Genomic DNA, 21,589 nt, shown 5'->3' with positions numbered 1-21,589 from the left:
GGTTATAAAATTCGAAATTTCTGCTCTGAATTGATAGCACAAGACCATAGAATCGGTGTTAACGACGAGACTTAGAATGAAACCCCGGTCACGATTTACAGCTATGGATCGCGTTGAACTATGGATTTGTCAAAGGTCCCAGAGTCCCAGAGAAGAGACAGAGCCAAGATGTACATACTTGTAGCTGGATATTGGACATATTTGGCCATGGACCGTTATTGATGAATCTTTTTGCTTCATGGCCTAGTGGTTAAACCTGATAACCACTCTGACAGGATTCGTCCCCGACTGAGTCACTCCGTCTACATAACTGAGGCTTCACGTATTGCCACTAGAGAGAAATGAATACTAAGACCACTGTATACTAATGCCCATGGGAAAAAAAACCATACTAGGTTGCTAGCTAGCCAGTTGCCCAGCTGGATGAAAAACCCTAGGGCTTTCATGTTCTATCATTCCTTCCAACCTTCCATGCCATTTCAGAAGCCCTCAAAACCATATTGTCTTTTGCTACTGTTTATAACTAGCCATGAACCATTCTCTCAGAACCCCACGCTGATCTCAACATTACCTCCGACTCTTTTGGCTTTATAGTTAATCTTCCCCTTGCACTCAAAGACCTCGAATGGATTGCCCAAGCTTCCAGCACCAGCACCGGCGGTTGAAGTCCTAGGCGGACCGAATAAAACCGTAGTGCGCTTCAACAAGTTGCACGTTGGTGGTTTCTTACGGTCATTGAATGGCCACCACTCCACGAACCCTTGCCAAGATCCTTTCAGCCCTTTTGTGCCTGCTGGCAGAGTCCACGATCCAATGTGAGTTTCAGCGCCAGTAACAGTGTCAATCATAGTTCCAGACCATGTTGTGCCCCCCGTGTTCTGGACCTTCAAGTCATACGTATTGTCGGGGTTGCCAGTGATTTGGACGGCGCAGCTAACACCAGGCCCGCCATCGGCACCGCCACGGCAGTTGGCGTCCGTCGTCTTCGTTCCAGGTATGAAGCTTGAGAATGCGGCATGGACAACAGGGCCTTTGGAATTATCCGGGCGTGGCTGGATCCCAATGTATCCACCCCTCGATTGCCCCTCAAAGTGAAAGCTTTGTGCAAAAAAACCAGCCCTTTTCGCGGACAGAGTCCTTGATGGATACGGGAAATGTTATATCCTGCAGACCACCAGAGGGGACCTTGTCTACCTTCCAAGGGACATACGCGAGGTGTCCTGGGATGGTTTTCCTAGGAGCAGGAGTAGGAGCCGCTTGCTGCCTTTTGATCGGATCAGCAGCTGCTAGGCCAAGCAGGCCAGCTAGCATCAAAGGAGAGGTCTTCATGTTTGCTCTGAGCGTAAGAATGACAGACTCCTTGATACGGAAGAGAAACGAGAGGCGATGAATGTATGGAATGTCTGACTATAGGGCCAAATGACCAACCCGAAGGGAACAGCAGTCTTTAAGTATCTTCGACTATACGTACTTTATGAATCTCTTTCGAGCTTGTTTCAGCCTGTTGCTTCACATTCATGGTCAAATAGCGTATGTCATATCATCTGATCACTCGCACCTGGTCCTACCAACTACCTGTTACAAACCAGCGGGGTATTCAGCTCATAGAGACTAGGTATTGTAGGAGGAGTACGAGGGTGAGAATACACGACCTGGTGCAGAAACAATCTATTGATCCCCAAAAGCGTGGCCAAGGCTTGCTATTGACGCGGCTGTGCCTTCTACGCCCTGCAAAACCAGCCAGCGAGGTCCGTAAGCCGAAGCAAACCCGACCATTGCATTGTTACCTTGACTCCATTTTCTCCTCTGCCGGCTGAGGTATTATGCAATGCTGTCCGCTGCGAGCAGGAATTGTGGAATATGACATAACCTCTGCTGATGTCACCATTGGCAATCATCATGCTCCTTCCTTTTCAGGATCCCAAGAGCCGAATTATTGGGTTATGACAATTCTTGCATAAATCGGTAGTTCCAGCACGTCCCTGCCAGTGTGTCATGATACGAACGTACACTGCCATATTGGTAAGGCTTAGGCCAAGACTCTAAGCCCGCATGGGCCACAACACGAGTAACTTCGCCCGCACGACTTTAAGCGAGGCCGTCAGAGCCAGGGGAGGTTACGGCGACTTGCTCTGTGGGCCGATCAAGGCTGTACTCTGCAATCAATCTTACATGTGTAACTTTGAAGTTGTTGGAAATCAGGGGGCGATTCAACCATGTATACTGAAATATATTATGCAATACTTTTTGCAGAATTAAGATGGGTATATTTTTATGTATACAGTTTAGTCATTTACTGATTAATAATATACTGAGTTTATTTTTATTTATTAAATACAAGTTCCTCCTAGTTGGCTATATATCGGAATATTAAGGTTAAGGTAAACATGAAACTATAGTTGCGGGGCTCGCAAAACTAACTCGCGAATCAGAAATTCTCCTTGCTCTCCATTTGATTGCGTGTCATACCGGGATCAATGTCTATACCATGGGTGGCGCGTGGTCGGATTGCCCACCTTGAGCCCTGCCAGTTCAGTTCAGCCTACACGGAAGCGGACCGGACCGGCAACACCGGACTGCTTCATGGTGACCAAACTTGGTCTCGTCATGCGGCACACCAACATGTCAAATTTCCCATCACGCAGACGAGTCCAGAGAGGACTTGGAAAGAAAGAAGAAAAACAATCAACGAAATGGCGCTGCTATAACGTAATGACAGCCCGACATAGGGCAAACTCGCCGCCGTGCCATCTTCTCGCCATGCTCAGCCCACCAGACCATCACAACCTGGCACTACTCCACCTCGTACATCTGCTCCAACATACTCTCCAAGTATTCCTTTTGTTCTAGAATAAAGGCTCTGGCGGAGTCAATGTCGAAACAACGACCAGAGCTTTTTCTCCGTCGCTCTTCCATGAGCTGCTCACGGAAACGCTCCGCAAGCACCCCGAATCGATACCCGGCGTACTGCGGATACAGCTCATCGAGGTTGCTAATGCCCCTCACACCGGTAAGAATGGTCTCGTCCTTGATAAATGGAGACTTGGGCCTAAAGGGAGTCACCATGGCTATGCGCTCGCGGCATCCAAACGCCTTGAGGGCCTGGTGGTAGATGTATCTCCCCTGCATGACGACGGCGGTCCCCATGCTCGGACCACGGACCTTTCGGATTTCGCCGCCCGGCAGTTTGATTGCCGTCTCGCCGCCCGCCATGTTTGTGCAGTCGGAAACCATGGTCACGCAGACAAATGGGAAGCTGTCGTAGTGCCAAGCCACTGCCGACACCTGATCGGCATCGGGGCCGGCCGCCGCGTTTGGGTCGTTGACGGAAATATTGATGTTTGCAATTTCGTAGTCGTATGCCGGAACCAGCTCCACACCGGCCACTTGGGAAATCTTGTCAAGTACTTCCGGCGAGTTCCAGGCTTCATAAGTAAACGGGGCTCGGCTTGGATTTCATCAGTCAGAGTCCACTGCTTGTTTCATCCTTGGACACGTGGGCTACTTACTCGCGTCCCATACCACGAATCATGTTGGCGATAAAGTCTGAGCTGTAGCGACACTCCTTGAGGACTGGCTCGCTAAAGATTTCACGTCTCATCTGCAACACTGCTTCTTTGGTAAACAGCGAGAATGGAGTGGACACGGCGTTGGGAGAAATTCCTTGGCCTTCAAGTCCAATATCCTTCATGGTTGTGATATTCGCCGGAGGCTCAAAAGCCATGTGTCTTTGGGCTTCCCACGTGTCTACGGGTGTGGCCTGCGCCTCCTCAATGAGAAAGCTGGGAATGGCAGTGTTTGGACGAGTGGCCCTTTTGGTCTTGGGTCCAATGACGGGAGGCGCCTTCATTGGAAAGGCCTTGCTAGGCTCTAGTGTCGGAGGAATAGACAAAGCAGGCATATTGGCACCGACGGAAGATGAAATCACAGGTACGTGTTGTCCTTTCGATTGAGGGACTTGCTTGTACCGGATGAGTGTAGAGAATGGCAGGAGGGGGGTTTGAAGTGGTCAAGAGCAGCTTATATGATCTGTTGCAGCCTACGGGGAGGGGATACGAAGACATGCAAGCCGAAGGCTTACTCCAACACCTTGTGGAGGGAAGCCATCTGCAGGCGTTGCATACTCATTGTATCGGTACGGTCCCAAGTCGCGCCCAAGTCACGCCCCTGAGTTTCCCAAGAATCAATCATGTTATCAAAAGAAATCGATTTATGCATGTTTGTTGGACAAGGCTTCTGTTGTTCGCAGCTCAAGTCTGTGACGTGTCGAATATCGAGTCGGCTTTGGAATCCGGATGTGCTGTCACATCACGGAACAGGATCCCGAGTCTGTGCCGAATGACTTCAGCCTGGTGTTTGTCTACAGTACTGAGACTTGGCGGTTCTGCCGCGCCACTCGATTTGCTAACAAATGAGTGATATCCAATACACCCGGCCTATGGAGCTGCTTCATTGCTTTCTTCTTTCTTTCAGACTACGGCGGTGGTATAATCAAGAGCCATGTGATCAAGATGACTGTGTTTAAGACTGTTTGTAGTGGCTTTTATGAGCTGGACATTGGGTTGATGATGCCCAGAGGGTTCTCACTGGTGCGAAGTTCCCATTTTCCAAGGTGTTAGTTGCCTGAGTTTACAAATCAGCATTCGCTCTCGGTCTGGAGTTCTGGAGTGAGGGGCGTCCCAAAGGAGGGCTACGGCATATTATTTGTGACGAACCTAGACCGATTCCGACATTCTACGGTGTTTGTAGCACCTTGACTACTGCTCGGTATTATGGACACGTCCCAAGACAAATAATGGCTCCCATCCATCGTGGCCGCGATTGAAACCAAGGAATCAAGTCATTTGTCGTCCGAATCAGCAGGGTTCGGGTGAAGAAGCCGAGTGGCGTTTTGTGGAGGGCCACTTCTGGGGCTGGACCGTGACGTGCCACGCGGTGTCACAAGAAAAGCCCGAGACTGAGAGATGATATTGACGTCTTGCGTGACTCTTTGGCCATGGAATTTCCTGCTTGTCCACCGTGAGGCAGCAATATGGCTAAGGCATCATCTTGTGTATTACATGACGACAGCCCTAATGCATAGTTGAGATGTCCTGTCGGTGTAAGGTACTGCCATAGCTATTCGTATGGTCGTCTTACCATGTTGTTACGGCACAGGAGTCGGGACTACCAAATAACACAATGCTTAGAAGCTCTCCAGGGTCATCTCGTCTTTTGCAATCGACCCTCCACCAGCCCTCGCGACACTCGTCAAGTATTGAAAGTGTAGCACAACCTCCATCTCAATCGCCGATCCGGTCTGGACTTGAAGCCGCCGGGAGCACACCCGGCCAACATCACCATAATGGTCAGCTAGCCGGGTCACAAATTCTCCACTCCGTACGAAGTACCCAGCCCGAATCACCACGATTTTCAACGTCGGGTATGACCACCAAATTCGCCCGGAGCACATTTCTAAAGCAGCCAGGCATATGCCAGTTTATTAATGTATCACAAGGCAGTCCTTTCCCTGCGCGACTCCATTGAATTCCTATTTCATTAAGGTACCTATAGACACATGGTATTTTCTTTTTGCTGCGGATGAGAGAAGCATCTCTACAAATATGAGCCGCTGCGTTGAGTTACACCGCGGAGAGCCCGGCATATACATGTTATTTAGTCCGATCAAGGCTGTCTTGCACGTTGAATTTTCATCATGATATGCCATGCGTGGATCCGACTCTGCTATATGCTACATTAAAGTGTCACCAGACGATGAACAGCTATGAATCGTATTGAATGTGGACCTAGTCCTTAATTGGATCTATCTACGGAAGGTACTAAGGGCTTTAAGGTTTTTTTTATAGTTAGAAATCGAAAGGTATTAAGAGGCTACCATTAAATTGAAAAAGCCACTTTTGCCTAAGTTCAACTAGCTAGCTCGTAATTAAAACCTTATAACCTGGTTTCAGTTTCGTGGTCGATTACGGTTCTCTTGCTTGGGGGTACGACCAGGCACATTTGTGTTCATTTATCGGGCCTTGCTTGATATAGTGCTTGCACGACTGTTTGGATCGGTCAAAAAAAATTAAAACTTAAAAAAAAAATAATAACCTAGTTCAAACCTTGTAACCTGATTTGAACCTTCTAGACGACCCATTTGATGACCTTGCTAGGTGACATGCTCGTTCACATGAAGTATAAGTACGAAGGGATAGCTACGTCTGCCAAAAGTAGTGATTTCTCCAGACCTGTATCAGTATCACCCACAGCCACCTACCCCGAGCTCGCGTCTTCTACTACCACGACATTCCAAATGAAGTCCCTCACTGTTGTTGCTGTGCTCCTTGCTGGCACCTCGGTGGCTCTACCTACCACAGGCACCACGAAAGTCAACTCCCACCTCTGCCCCTATGGTCTTCGTAACAAGCCCGTGTGTTGCACAATGGCCTTTGCCAGTGTTGGTATTAGATGCTTATCCCGTAAGCTCCGCCCCAAGCGAACAATTGCAAACAAATCCTAACCCACCGTCAACAGTCAGCGATATGCCGCGGAGCCTTTTTTTCTTCAATCGCATGTGCGATGAGCTCAGCAAAAGAGCTTACTGCTGCGCGAATAACATTGTAAGGGATTATACTCTGAAGGCCAAAGATGTAAACCACTAACAAGACGCGATAGGATGACGTACACGTTTTCTGTAGTCGAGGAAAAGCAGTGTAAAAACATTGTTCAGTTCATTATCTTGGAAAAAATGAATACAACGACAATTCCAAACTTGGCCACAATTCTTGCTAGCTCTGGAAATGGAGATGCAAGGATCGGCATGGTGTATATCGAGTCTCTCACATGCAGTGCCGGTAGAAACTTGCGCCCCGTGTGCCGGTCAAGCAGAAATACGAATGTGAGGGGAGGGATGCGACTTTGACTAATAGCAGAGTAATGAAATATTTATATTATCCACTTAGCATATACAAAGAATGTGATATCCAAGGCGACAGATCTATAATTAGTCTCTTAGGGAGATTGAACTCTCAAATGCCTTAAAGCCTTTGTTAGAGTTAGGGTTTCTTTGCAGACCAGACCAGTCTATTCCGGCCACGGAAACATGACACAAAAAGGGCCAGCCGTAATCAATACATTTGTATCCAATCTAGATACATCCTACTAGAAATGGCCAAGGCATTTTTTTGCCGCATTTGGATGAGCTGAGACAAAATGCGCCCAGACGTGGTATGAGGGCACAACATCTCGATGCTCTCGTCGGGACGGACCCCTTCGAAGGCAACTGCTGACCATCCATCCCACTAGTCTGGCAGATGCATCTTCAAGCGGCTATCGTGTGTCCTGAGCGTCAGAGGTAACCCGAGTTTGTTCTGGTTTAGAGCCTGCCACCTGCGTCACTGTCCCGGCGGCGTCCGCCGTTGGAGGCTCGCAGCTTCCAAGTGCTGCATTCTGCTTTTAAATTCAGCCAAGATTTAGCACATAAATGTTCGTCGCGTACCCGGTGTTCTTTTATTATAAGCCCGTGAGCCGATGTAGCGACTGTAACAGCTGCTGGCATACCGCTAATTTGCCATCTATCGGCCCGGCCGATCGGCATGAGCTTCGGGCAAAGATCTGTAATTCATTTGCTCCACAGAGATAACCTCCCAAATCAGGCCACTTTGAGACTTAACTGCTCCGTAGGGTAGTACTATTGGCTTGTGTGCTTTGCTCTATTCTCCTCCTTTTCAAGACATGGACGAGAAAACGATTCCTGACATGGGCTCCCACCACTTTGTAGCAGCCTGGTGATAGAAGAACTTTTAGCATTACCTTGGCTGCTAAAACACGTATTAGCCTTGGTTGCTTGCTATAATTTTGACGACACGACACTGACTACCGCAAAAAGTTAACACATCTAGCTACAAAGCATCGAGACTTCCCTAGAATAACAATAGCAAATTATTAAGTTAGAAAGATAAAGCGGAGTACACTCAGCAAGGGTTGTTTACAAAGTTTTCTAATTACAGTATAGCTATAACTACATAGCTGGACACTCTACCTAGTATCGTATTATTTACATTAATCTACTTACGAGATAACGGACGAAGCGTGCTAAATACAAGCCTCACACTTAGGATAGTCGCATATGACAAGACAAACCAAGACGATACATACAGGTTGGGTTGTCTTAACGCGGCATAGCGTGCAGCCTTCTCCGAGATAGTCATGACATGGGACGATACTATGCAGCGTAAATGCACACTTTAATATCCTGTTACCAATTCAGCCAACCACGATGATGCTTCATGTACAGCTCCAGCCATTTGCATTTTACATCAAGACAGCAGTCTGACCCAAATGGATCCCTCGTCCAAGGCTACTCGCCATATACTGTCGTCGACATAATTCAGACTATTGCGCTTTCTTCAGGCCACGAAACGGTACGCTTAATGATTGTCTTCCAACAGTTGCATAGCATGAGTTGCCGCATGTAGCCCAACCCCTTCCTTAGTTGTTATGATGGTGGCACAGCCTGGCTGAGACGGTCTTCAGTTGCATGGTGGTAATGGTATGTAAAAGGAGAAGAGAATACTATGTAATACATCTGTCGAGAGGCTCGAAAAAACTCTATGTTGACTTATAGTTGATTAGAAATACTATTAAGCCTCTCTTAAGGCAACCGTGATGGAAGAACGCCCCCGGGACTCCTGTTGACACAAGAAGCCCCAAGGGCAGCGCCAGGTGCATACGAGATCCGAGTATCCGAACACGACGAGGATCCAAGAGTTCCTATTGGGCTCGGACTACCAGTCGCTTATGGAAGGGTAGTACCTTTGGCTACGGCAAGTGGATGAATGTCTTTATTTCTATTTTACTAATCAATTTGCTGGCATAGTTCTGCCCAGATCACGGTGTGAATGTTAATTTCACGCCCGCACTTAGATAGAAAATTGTTGTAACTGAACATCGTCAGATTGGGGAAGCCCTTTTGTATAGCAAGATCAGTACCAATGCTGGTATCATTGACTTTGCCGCAAATCCTGGAAAGTACGATGCAATTGTGGAATATGACAAGTTGGGACATTTCTTACCAACCAAGCACGACTAATTTTGGACAAGGACAGTGGTACTGTCCTGGAGGGGACCACGATTAGATGTTCTCGACATCTGGGACCCGGACAAGTGGTTGGCGTGGTATTTGGTCCGGCAAAGTGAGAGTCCTATTGGAGGGTATTAGATAAAGTCGCTCGTTCCAAGTACTGCTGCCTGCAAGACAGCAGTGTTCCCGAGTTTTTGCTTGCTATTATTCCCACCTTTTGATGCAGAAAATAAAATCAAACAAAAAGGTCTCTCATTTATCCGGCTGTTTGTACAGTCGTCTTGTGTGTCATAAGTGTATCAATGTCCCGCCCTAGTGCTCTAATATTGGCTCTGTCTCGTAGGTTTGTTCAAAGCGGTCAGAAAGTACTTATGAATGGAAGCGTGGTAGAATTTCTTGCGAAGAATCAAAATTTTTGTTTGCCATCAATTAGAAGGAGCTGATTCTAGGTAGAAGTTGGCCGCGGCAAGATGAGTTTGAAAAAGGGCTGAAGGGGCGAGATCACGACTTTTGCCCGTATTTCCCTGCTTCACCCAGAAGATCCTAGCGTTTCCTGACCAGATTCCATTGTTTGGTCTGTAAGAAGCAAGAAAAGCAGGCGTAGGCGCGGTGCGGATTTGTTGAGCCGGTGTTAGAGGCCCGACAGACAGGATGTGACGATTCAACTAGACCAGGTAAAGGGAAATGCCACACTTCGACTAGTGCCTTCTATGCTCAAAACCTATATACCTCTTAGTTATAGATGTCTTGTATTTTACCCATTGACGCAGGAACACCTGGTACAGAATCTTCTAGCCAGTTAATCCTGGCACAAGAAAATTCCGGGTTTAGACTTGAATAAATTGAACAGGGAAGCACAATGACTTTGTATGCGAGTTCAAAGTGTAATGTAATAATAGCTGTTGCTTTGAATGAATGATCTGCTCTTGAAAGCCTTGGTTTTTGAACCTTCAAAGTAGACATGTTGTGAAAGGCTTGGAAGCTGTTTCAACATCTGATATTTTAGTATGTTGCCAAAGACACGCTCCAGCGGGATGCCAATTATGAAGTAATCCTCCAACATCTCCTAGGGTGAAATAACCAACAAAATGTCCGGCGACGGTTAATTTCAGTCCAAGGTCCATCTTCAGGCTAGGCATAATCGTCCCTTTGTTCCAAGTCCAGACTAGAGCGCTGTTTTGGCCCGAGAAGGCCGCCCCGGTCCAGTACGCAATATGGCAGCCCTGCAGTGCCAGCAACTTGGATTAGAAACCAGTCTTCATATCTTGGGCCGTGACACACACACACACATTGTACGGCGAATGGTTGGAGATGTCGGAGAACGTGACAGTCCGTGCTGCATCATCTGGAACGGCGCCTGCCGCCGCCAGGGTGGCCAGGTACTTGCGAACGCGGTCCTTTCCTTCGTCATCCGTGACGTATCCGTTGTCGAAGCTCCTTTTGAGCAAGAATTTATCATGCGATTGTGGTGGCGAAGCCATCGTTACTTGGAACGATGGGCTGGTTGAAAGGAGTCAGCATCCGATGTTGATGATGGAGCCGTTAAAGCCAGGCACTTTGGCCACACCGGCGAAGCCGCCGAGGAGGAAAAGTTGCAGAAGAGGGAAGTCCTGCTCTTTCTTGCAGAGGTAGAAGGCTCAGAAGTTGTTTAGGGTTATTATATATATTTTCAAGATGAATCAACAACTCGGCTAGTCTGTCTGACGTATCGCAATGCGTTCATGGTGTATTGCATGATTAGTAACGGTTCCCTGGCATAGGTACGGCTCAAGTATAATATTACTCGACATGGTGAATGATTATCTGACCTTTTTTTTTTTAGATTAACTTAATAATATATACTTTTTGAATATAATTAGTGTAATACTCATAACTCGTTTGCTAAGATGCTTATACTTGGATTCTCTACAAAAGTATTAGCCTTAGTTGTCACACGAATGTAGTCTCACCGACTTCTCGTCTAGTCCTTGAAGAAAACCAAAGACCTTTGAAACCAAAGACTCGCTGAATTGAGGTACTGGGTAATAAAGTAGCTAGGCAGTTAGACCGAGATCTACTAGGCTAGACCAGTAGTGGGGTACTATAGCGAGTTGTAACCTGTCATATACCCTGTTAGCATAGTGCTCATGGTGCCGGGCACCTTTTCAGCTAGAATACAGTGTACAAACGGTACTAATTCCTGGTACTATACTAACATAGTATCTACTAGTTACGCCTTATAATAATAAGGTTACCTTAGGTGTTAAACTGGTATTAAAGTAGTTATAAGTAGTTATAAGCAGAGCATTAACAAGAAAACTACATTTTCATTTTTTTAAAAAGCTTAAATAATTAATAATAAATCTAATAAAATACTTAAATTATAATAATAAATACATAAAATAGCTAATATTATAACCAATTAGCTTATTTAAAAAAGTGAGTCCTTCTAGCTTATTATAAGCTTAAAAACTAGATTATGTAATTTTTTAAAAACATACTATACTATACTACACTATAAAAACTATAAAATGTAGTTTTGAAAGTTTTAAGCTTATAATAGTATATAAGGACCCACTTTTTTTAGTATTAGCTTATAATAAAGAATTTATACTAGTTATCCGTAAAACTTATAATTCTATAAGTATTTTATTAGATTTAATATAATTTTTTATATTTGAAACTATAAAAACTATAAAACTATAAAACTACACTACAGTTAATACTCTAGTTATAAGTAGTAGTATATTATAACTTAATAGTAACTTAATAGCTTATTAATAGAATATAAGGTATTAATATAACATTATATAATTATTAACCTTTTTATTAATTAATTACTTATAAAAAGATATAAAAATATATAAACTAAACGAAATTACACCTTAAAGTAATAATAAGATTAAATAAAACGCTAATTTAAGTAAGATTAGCTACCTTATTAAATCTATTATAGCTAAAAAGAGAGACTAGATTAGACTATTAAGATTAATTATTATATTAACGTTTATAACGTATAATTAAATAAGAATAAAATGTAAAAAGAGAAAAGAGAGAAAAGATAAAATAATTAAAAAGAAAAAACTAAGAGAATAAGATATTTAATAGTATAAAGAAAACGTTAATTTAATTAAAGAGAGCTTTTAATAAAAAGAGAAAAGAAAAAAAATAATAATAAAATAATTATAAGTACTTCTCTTTAATTATAAGGTATTAAGATAATAATACTTTAATTAATTAATAGGAAATAAGATTATAATAATATAATATTAATTATACTTATATATATACCTTAAGTACTTATATTACTTAATAGTATAAACTATACTTAATTATACTATAAGTAAAGATATTATTATTCTTAGAATCTTTAAAGATAATAGAATCTAATAGGGGTTATTAATTAACCCTATAGCTATAAAAGCTAAAATAAATTAAATTATTATTAAACGCGCTATTAAAGATATTTAGCTATTATAATTAAAGGGTATACTAGAATAGTTAAGATAATAAAAGGAGCTATAAAGTTATATGCGGAGCATTAATAAAAAAAATATACTACATGTAGTTTTTTAGTGTAGTTTATAGTGTAGTATAGTTTTTATAGTTTTAGTGTAGTTTAACTACACTATAATTACATTTATAGTGTAATATATAGTTATAAAGGGAAATTTTAATTATACATATAACGTTAATTATAAGACTTATAAGGTTATAATTAATATCTTTAAATAGAGCTAATTTAGCTCTTTATAATGCATTAGTTTTTATATATATAGCTTATGAATGAAGTGAGTTATAAGAGGTTAAATCTTAGCTAAAAATTAAGATTTACTTTTTTTAAAATAAGAGATTTAAAGCTTAATAACTTACTTATTAATAACGCTATAAAGCTAATTTTATAAGATTTAAAGTCACGTGATTTTTAGCTTTATTTTAATATATAATATGCTTATATAAGCTTTTTTTTAGTAAAACTTTTTTGATAATAAAATTTAAAAATAAAAAAGTTAAGTAAGAAATATAAACTCTATTATAATATAAGAAATAATACTATAAGTATTATTATTTTATAAGATATTTATATATAAACAATAGAATTTTTTAATTTTATTATATTTAATATATTTTACTTATAATAATAATATAAAAATAATACTAATTTACTTAATATAATTCCCTTATAATTCCCTTTTATTTTATTTTTATTAGTTTTTTAATCCCTATTTTTAGCTTATTTAAGCTAGCTAATCCCTGCTTACTAATACTAATATTAGTAAGCAAATTTAGCTCTATTTTAGCTTACTAATTATATTAGCTAATAATAGCTTATAAATTAATTAATACTATATATTACACTAATTTTTAAAATGTAATATAGTATAATAAAACTATACTATACTATACTATATTAAAATTCACTAAAAACTATAAAACTATACTACTTCCAATGCTCTAGTTATATGTAAGTTAACATTAAATAAAAAATATAAGACATTTTACTTATTATAAGAAAATTATAATAAGCGCTTTTAACGTTAACTTAATATTAAGTAATAAAAGATTATATTTTAATTATAAATCTAGTAAAGTAAAACTTATTAATATTAAGAAACTCTTTTATAAGCTCTTAAGTAATTAAGTTATTCTTTAATTTCTTACGAAAATTATAATCTTATACTTAATCCCTAGACTTAAACTTATTATATTAAGTAAGCTTATTATACTAGCTTATCTTTACGTTTATATTAAGTCTTAACTTAAACACTTAAATCTTTAATAATAAACGTATAAGATTTAAAAAAATTAATTAAATCTAATAATAGCTAAGATTATTAGGTTTATTTTTAATTACTTAAAAGTTAATAATATTATAAATATAATAAAAGACTACTTAAAAGCTATTATTATTAAGCTTTAAGAGAATATATTAAGTTAAAGCCGCTTAATTTACGTGGAAATTCATAATTAAATCTATTAAGTTATTATTAATAAGAGTAAGCTTACGTATAAAGAGCTATATAAAATCTAAATATTAATTTAAAAACTTATTTTAAAGAATAATAATAAATATAATTTAATCAACTTATATAAAAATATTATTATAAGAAGTATAATTTTATTATCTTAAAGACTTCTTTTAAGGTATATATAATTTAAAGAAATTAATTATTATTTATTAAAATAAAGGGATTTATTATATAAGTATAATACCTTATAAAAAGTAAATTATACTATAAAAATAAATAAAAAGATACGTGGGTTTTAATATTTTTTATCTTCTTAAGTATTATATTTTAAGGGTATTAGAGTTTAAATTAATTATTAATACTAATATTAAAAGCCTTTATTCCCTTAATAATAATAATATAACGTTAATTAATAGAATTATACTAAATCTTAGGTATAGGTTTATTTTAAAGTTTAATAAGATTAACTTAAGATAATATTTAAAATATTTAGGGAATTAATGCTTAAGTATTACTTTTAAAGCTAATAATACTTTTAAGGCTTTAATTAAAATTAAATAATAAGAGTCTTTAACTAAAACTAGATTATATAAGCTCTTAATTAAAGCTAAATAAAGAAAGTCTTTATTAATAAGAGCTAAATGAGTTAAATAAAGGATTTAGTTAAGTATTATAATTAACTAGAGTTCTTAGTAGTTCTTTAAATTAAGTTAAACTATAATTATAAAGAGTTAATAGTTATTTAATATTAGTAAATAAGCTTTTTAAGGGTTAATTAATTAAACTTATAATAAAAGAAGTTTAACCTTATTTACGTTTACGTATACTTTTTAAACTCTTAAAAGTTAATTAAATTAAAGGGAATTAACTAGCTTAAAGCGTATTTACCCTAGTTTTAGCTAAGAATAAACCACGTTAAGTAATAATATAAGAGCCTAGTATAATTAAAGAATTACTAGATATTATAAGAGTTTCTATATTACTAGAATTAAATAAAGGGATATTAGATTAGCTAGCTTAAAATACTCGTATAAATTAGGTTCTTAGTAAACCTAATATTAATTTAAATAACTTACTAGTAGAAATAATAAAAGCTAATATATTTTAATTAACCTATTATTTCTTTCCCTTATTAACGCTTTAATTAAATATCTTAACTATAAGTAAAAGCTATTATAGCGAGTAAAGAGATAAGTCATAATATAAGAGTAAGAGAATATAAATAATTAATAGATAAAGAGATAAAAAAAGAATTAAGAGAAAATAAATACAAGTAATTAAAGTTATAAAAATACTTATATAAGTATTATTAAGAAAAAAAAGAAAGTTAAGGTAAGAAATTAAAGAGAGACTTAAGACTTAAGAAGAATTTAATTATCTTAAGGCTAATACGCGTTAATTTATTTTAAAATCTTAGTATTAATAAGTTATTATTTATAGGTTTATTTTAAGTTTTTATTTATATTAAACCTTAAAAAATTTTCATTTATTTTATTAATAATAACTTATAAACCCGTTTATACCTTAAGTTCTTAGGTTTATAAATATAATAAGCTACTTATATAACGTAAAGGTATCTTTCTTATAAAGTAATATATTTAAAGGTACCTTTAATTAAAAGATTTTATTAGGTTATAAAACCCTTATTAAAACTTACCTCAATTAAATTAATTAAATTAATTAAATTTAAGAAGGGAAAGCGTATTAAATAATCCTATTATTTTATTTAATTAATATTAAAGGCTAAAATAAAACTTTATTCTTAAGCTATTATTATCTTTATTTCTTTCTTAATATTAAACGTAATTAAAGTATTACTTATTATATAATTTATTAATTTTTCTTTTTAATTATTATATATACACTTATACTAGGCGTATAAATTAAGATATTACCTAAAAAGAAAAGCAATTAACTATTATTACTTTAAATAAATAGTCTTTAATAGTAATTACGTTTATCTTATATAAAGTTTATTAAAGATTAATAGCCTATTAAATTAAAAGGCCTAGTAATATCTATTAAGATATTAGAAGATTAGCTTAAGTATTTAGTATTAATTAATAGTAATAATAATAATAATAATAAATTTATAGGTAATATTAGAAGTTTTTAATTAAGCCTTAACTTAAATTAAGAAGATAATAAGTAATTAAAGTAATAATACTAGTCTTTATCTTTTAAAGAGATTACTTAACCTACACTTAATAATACTATTATAATAATACCTAAGAATATTAATTAATCGCTTATACCTTTTAGCTTTAATAAAGTAAAACTTAAAGCTATAATAAATTATAATAATCTAAGGTCTAAAGATTAAAAAGGTAACTTTAAATATAATTTAAATAATTTAATTATTCTTATAAGTAAATTAATAGTTACCTTAAAAGAGATATTAACGCTTAACTTACCTAGCTTTTATTAAGCTTTTAAACTTATACGAGAAGATATATTATTTATAATTTAATATTAAATAAATACCTTTATTTAAATATTAAACTTTAATTTTACTCTTAAATTAATAGCTTACTTTAAGGGTATAAGTAACTAATAATAGATTATTCTTAGAGAAATTCTATAAACTTATAGCGTATTACTTAACTTTTATTATATAAACTTATTAAAGATACTATTAATATTAAAGAGAAAGGTTTATAAAATTATACTACTATTAAATATACGAGTTATTAATATTTCTTTAACTATAAATAAGTTTCTTACCTTATTATAATTTAATTTAAAGTAAGGTATAATTAATATAATAAAGAAAATACACTTCTTTAATCTTATAAATCTATATAAGATAATACTTTTCTCTTAGCTTATTTAATTTATATCTTAATATAACGTATTACGTTAATAATCCTATAAAATTATATTACTTATATAGTGTGTGAAGGAATTCGGCCGCACATCGCAGCAAGGAATTTAACCGTACATCGCAGCTTGATCTAGCTAGCAACGTGGCCTTTAGTCACGTGCCGTATCACGTGACATGTCACGTGCTACACAATTATATAACTAGCTTTTTAGAGCCTTCCTAGAAAAATAGAACCTCAACCTTCTTAGCCCTTATGGCTGTTGTGTTTACTAATATTTTAACTAATATTTTGACCGATATTTTAACCGATATTTTGACTGTTATTTACGATCCTTTATATTGTGTGTGGTTTTTCCCTGCATAAAATAGCTAGGTAAGTTTAATACGAATAAGCTCTAATAATTACACGTATCTTATTAACGTAAATAATAATTATATTAATTTAATTTTCCCTTTTAATTAAGTTTATTTTAGCTATAATATACTAAATTATAAATATATTACTTATAATACCTATAATCTTAATAAAGATAATAAGCCTTTAACTAAAAACTATTAACGCGTAATAAATATTAATTAAGTAATTAGGTTTAAAAAATACTATAAGGCTAATCTATTACCTTAAGTTAAGCGTAAAGATATTATTCTTAAGATTAAATAAGTATATTAATTAAAAGATATATATAAATTAAATAATAACTTTAATAATATTAACTTATAAGAGAATAAAATTATATTATACCTTTAATAATACTATTTAATTAAATAATTATTAATTATTAACATTTACCTTATTATAATTAATTGCTTTTTAAGAGACTCGCTTAAAGACCCTTTATTTTACGTAAATAAGAATAAAAAGAGTAAATAAAAGAGGCTATATTTTAAATATAATATAGTTCTTATAAAGAAGTATTATACTAAGAACTATTTTATTATTTACTAGGTTATTGAACTTCATAATAAGGCTAATTAATTCTATTATCTTTCGCCTATTAAAGCTAAGTTAAAGCTATAAGTGTATAAATAGTCTTATTATTTTAAATGATAGAATTAAATAAGTTCTAGTAATAAAGGTTAATCTCTTTTAATTTCTTTACCTATAATAACTTTTATTAATAGCTTTAGGTTATTTAAAATACTTATTATACTTTAATTAATATATATTAAACTCTTATTAGCTTAAACACTTATAAGTGAAATAATACGTAAATATCTTACCTATTCTTTTAAGCCTATATAAATCTATATTTAAGAATATTCTTAACTTACTTTAATACTTTATTTCTCTTAATAAAGATATTAAGGTAAAAGTTAAAGAATAATTAATATTAATATACGTTTTCTTATTATATTATATTAGAGATATATTATAATAGAACTAAAATATAAGTTATCTTAGCTTAATAGCTAGTAAATTTTATTGCTTTTATTATATTAAAAAGAAAACTATTATTAAGTCTTTTAAGAAGAGTAACCTTAATATTATACTTAGAGCATTAAAAGTAGTGTAGTTTTATAGTTTTTAGTGAATTTTAGTATAATGTAATATAGTGTAGTTTTACTATACTACATTATATTTTAAAAATTAATGTAATGTGTAGTATTAATTAATTTATAAGCTATTATTAGCTAATATAATTAATAAGCTAAAATAGAGCTAAATTTACTTACTAATATTAGTATTAATAAGTAGGGATTAGCTAGCTTAAATAAGCTAAAAATAGGGATTAAAAAACTAATAAAAATAAAATAAAAATAAAATAAAAGGGAATTATAAGGGAATTATATTAAGTAAGTAAGTATTATTTTATATTATTATTATAAGTAAAATATTTTCAATATAATAAATTTAAAAATTTCTATTATTTACATATAAATATCTTATAAAATAATAATATTAATAGTATTACTCTATAACTTAAATATAAAATATTAAATATTAAAGTTATAAATAATATATTTAAATACCTTAAAATTTTTTATATAAAATAATATTTTATACTTTCTTTTTATATATATTATTTCCTATATTATAATAGATTTTATATTTCTTACTTAACTTTTTTATTTTTAAATTTTATTATAAAAAAAGTTTTACTAAAAAAAAGCTTATATAAGCATATTATATATTCAAATAAAGCTAAAAATCACCTAATTTCAAATCTTTAAAAATTAACCTTAAAATGTGAATATTAAGCGAGATATTAAGCTTTTAATCTCTTATTTTAAAAAAGTAAATCTTAATCTTTAGCTAAGATTTTACCTATTATAACTCGCTTAATTTAAAAGTTATACGTAAAAAAACTAGTGTATTATAAAGAGCTAAATTAGCTCTATTTAAGTATAATAGTTATAACCTTATAAGTCTTATAATTAACGTTATATTTATAATTAAAATTTCCCTTTATAATTATATATTACACTATAAATGTAGTTATAGTGTAGTTAAACTACACTAAAACTATAAAAACTATACTACACTAAAAACTACACTAAAAAACTACATGTAGTGTAGTTTTTTTGTTAATGCTCTGAAATTTATACTAGACTTTAATATAATTAAATACAGCTAATACGCTTATATTATCTTAAAGATATAGCGTTATAATAAGATATTATTCTCTTAATAAAGATAAGACTTTTATTTATAATAAAGCTTAACTTAAAAGCTATTTAACCTTAAAAAGCTCTCTTTAATACTAGATTTTATTTAAATAAAAGTTCGTAATATTATTTACTTAAAATATAATAGCCTTATATTTTTACTTTATAATATCTTTATAAAAGCTATTTTTCGTTTAAATAAACTCAAAGAGTATATAATAGTTTTATAAAGCTAAAAATTTCCTCTTAAATAAAATCGCTTATAATTACTAGTATATTATCTTAAAACTTACACTTTATTTAATTATACTTATTAGTTTATAATTACTTTAAGCTTATTAAATACTTAATTAATTAAAGATTATATTAATATTAAGTTTTAAAATACTATTATAAAGAGAGAGAAGCTTAATAATATAAATTTAATTAATTAATTAATTTAAGCGTTTATTAACTTTACTTAAAGTAATAATTTATTAATAGGCAATACTATAAACTTAATAGATATCTTTTAATATAAGGCTATAAACTATATAATAAAAATTAGGTATAAGTTTTAGCTAATATACTAGTAAGTATCTTAGAAGTTAATAAGCGCGTAAGATTAATAAGACTTTTAAGTAATATTAATCTTATTCATTAGTTTTAACGTATCTTATTATACGTAGGTTCTTTAATAAAGAGTTTAAGAGCGAGTATAAAGAGAAGCTAATAATAAATTTAATATTATCCTTTAAAATGCTCTTATTTATAAGATATTATTATTAATTATAAAGCTAAAGATAACTTAAAAACGCTATAAAAGATATACCTAGCGTAATAAGTAAGTAAAGATTACCTAGCTTATAAACGCGCTTTAATTAAATATTTATATTAAGGCTTATCTTCTTAACTTTATTAAGAATTATATATAATTATTTAATATTAATATACTTATTAGTAAATAAGAGTATAAGTAAGTCTCTTTTTTCCTTTAGCTTAAGCTATTATATCTTTATTAAAATAATATTAGGCTTTTTAAGCTTTTTATTTACTTAATTAATTTAAAAGATTATAAGAAGATACTTCTCTTAAAGATTAATCTCTTTATTATATATTAAATACTTACTCTTAATACTTATAATTATATTTACTTAAAATTAATTAAGTAAGTAAGAAGAATATAAAATAATTACCTAAACTTATTTAATAGTATTATATTAGCATTTAATTAATAATTTCTTAGTATTAGTAAAGGTAACTTAAAGATAAAAAAGCTAATTAAAGATAAAAACGTAGTAATAACCTTAAGTTACATTAATATTATAGTTATAAGCTATTAAATAAAAGCTAAGTTAATAGTATAATTACATGTAATTAACTTAAATAAACTATTATTAATAAATATTAAAGAGATAAGCATTTAATTTTCTAGTTTATTACGTAAAGCTTATATTATTAATTATAATATAAGAAATATTTATACCTTAATATTAGAGCTCTTACGAATATAGTAAATACAAGTGTATTGTGTACAGAGCATTGACAAGAAAACTACATTTTCATTTTTTAAAAAAGCTTAAATAATTAATAATAAATCTAATAAAATACTTGAATTATAATAATAAATACATAAAATAGCTAATATTATAGCCAATCAGCTTATTTAAAAAAGTGGGTCCCTTTAGCTTTTTGTAAGCTTAAAAACTAGATTATATAGTTTTCTAAAAACTTACTACACTACACTACACTACAAAAACTACAAAATGTAGTTTTTGAAGTTTTAGGCTTATAATAGTATGTAAGAACCCACTTTTTTTATTATAAGCTTATAATTTTAGATTTATGCTAGTTATTCGTAAAACTTATAATTCTATAAGTATTTTATTAGATTTAATATAAATTTTTATATTCGAAACTACAAAAACTACAAAACTACAAAACTACACTACTTCCAATGCTCTAATTGTGTATTATATTTTATATTATATTGTATTTTCGTGTATTATATTTAAATACATTACATTACATAACTAAAATACCTATAAATGTATTATAAGTAAAAAAAACCCCTGTTTTTTTAAACTTAAGATTATAAGGCTGATTATAAGGGTTATAAGGGAAAATTTTATATCATTAAAAAGAGCTAAACCAGCTCTTTAAAAT

General features: G+C 33.3%; 3 protein-coding genes across 3 annotated transcripts; all 3 read right to left on the bottom strand.

The window, feature by feature from the left end:
• Positions 1-542: 542 nt before the first annotated feature.
• Positions 543-1,329, bottom strand: J3458_019368 (uncharacterized protein; the record flags this gene model as incomplete). Its single annotated transcript, XM_066121491.1, has 2 exons — positions 543-1,098; positions 1,211-1,329. 2 exons carry the CDS (start codon positions 1,327-1,329, stop codon positions 543-545), a joined length of 675 nt encoding a protein of 224 aa, XP_065973517.1.
• A 1,464-nt stretch (positions 1,330-2,793) lies between these two features.
• On the bottom strand, positions 2,794-3,901 carry J3458_019367 (uncharacterized protein; the record flags this gene model as incomplete). Its single annotated transcript, XM_007813607.2, has 2 exons — positions 2,794-3,448; positions 3,510-3,901. The coding sequence occupies 2 exons, from the start codon at positions 3,899-3,901 to the stop codon at positions 2,794-2,796; spliced, it is 1,047 nt and encodes a 348-aa protein (XP_007811798.2).
• A 6,407-nt stretch (positions 3,902-10,308) lies between these two features.
• On the bottom strand, positions 10,309-10,545 carry J3458_019366 (uncharacterized protein; the record flags this gene model as incomplete). Its single annotated transcript, XM_066121490.1, has 1 exon — positions 10,309-10,545. The coding sequence occupies one exon, from the start codon at positions 10,543-10,545 to the stop codon at positions 10,309-10,311; it is 237 nt and encodes a 78-aa protein (XP_065973516.1).
• Positions 10,546-21,589: the final 11,044 nt, after the last annotated feature.

This window comes from Metarhizium acridum (genome assembly GCF_019434415.1).
Source record: "Metarhizium acridum strain ARSEF 324 chromosome Unknown scaffold_564, whole genome shotgun sequence".
Classification (NCBI taxonomy): Eukaryota; Fungi; Ascomycota; class Sordariomycetes; order Hypocreales; family Clavicipitaceae; genus Metarhizium; species Metarhizium acridum.
The sequence above is the reverse complement of the archived record's forward strand: the minus strand, read 5'-3'. Positions and strand labels throughout refer to the sequence as shown.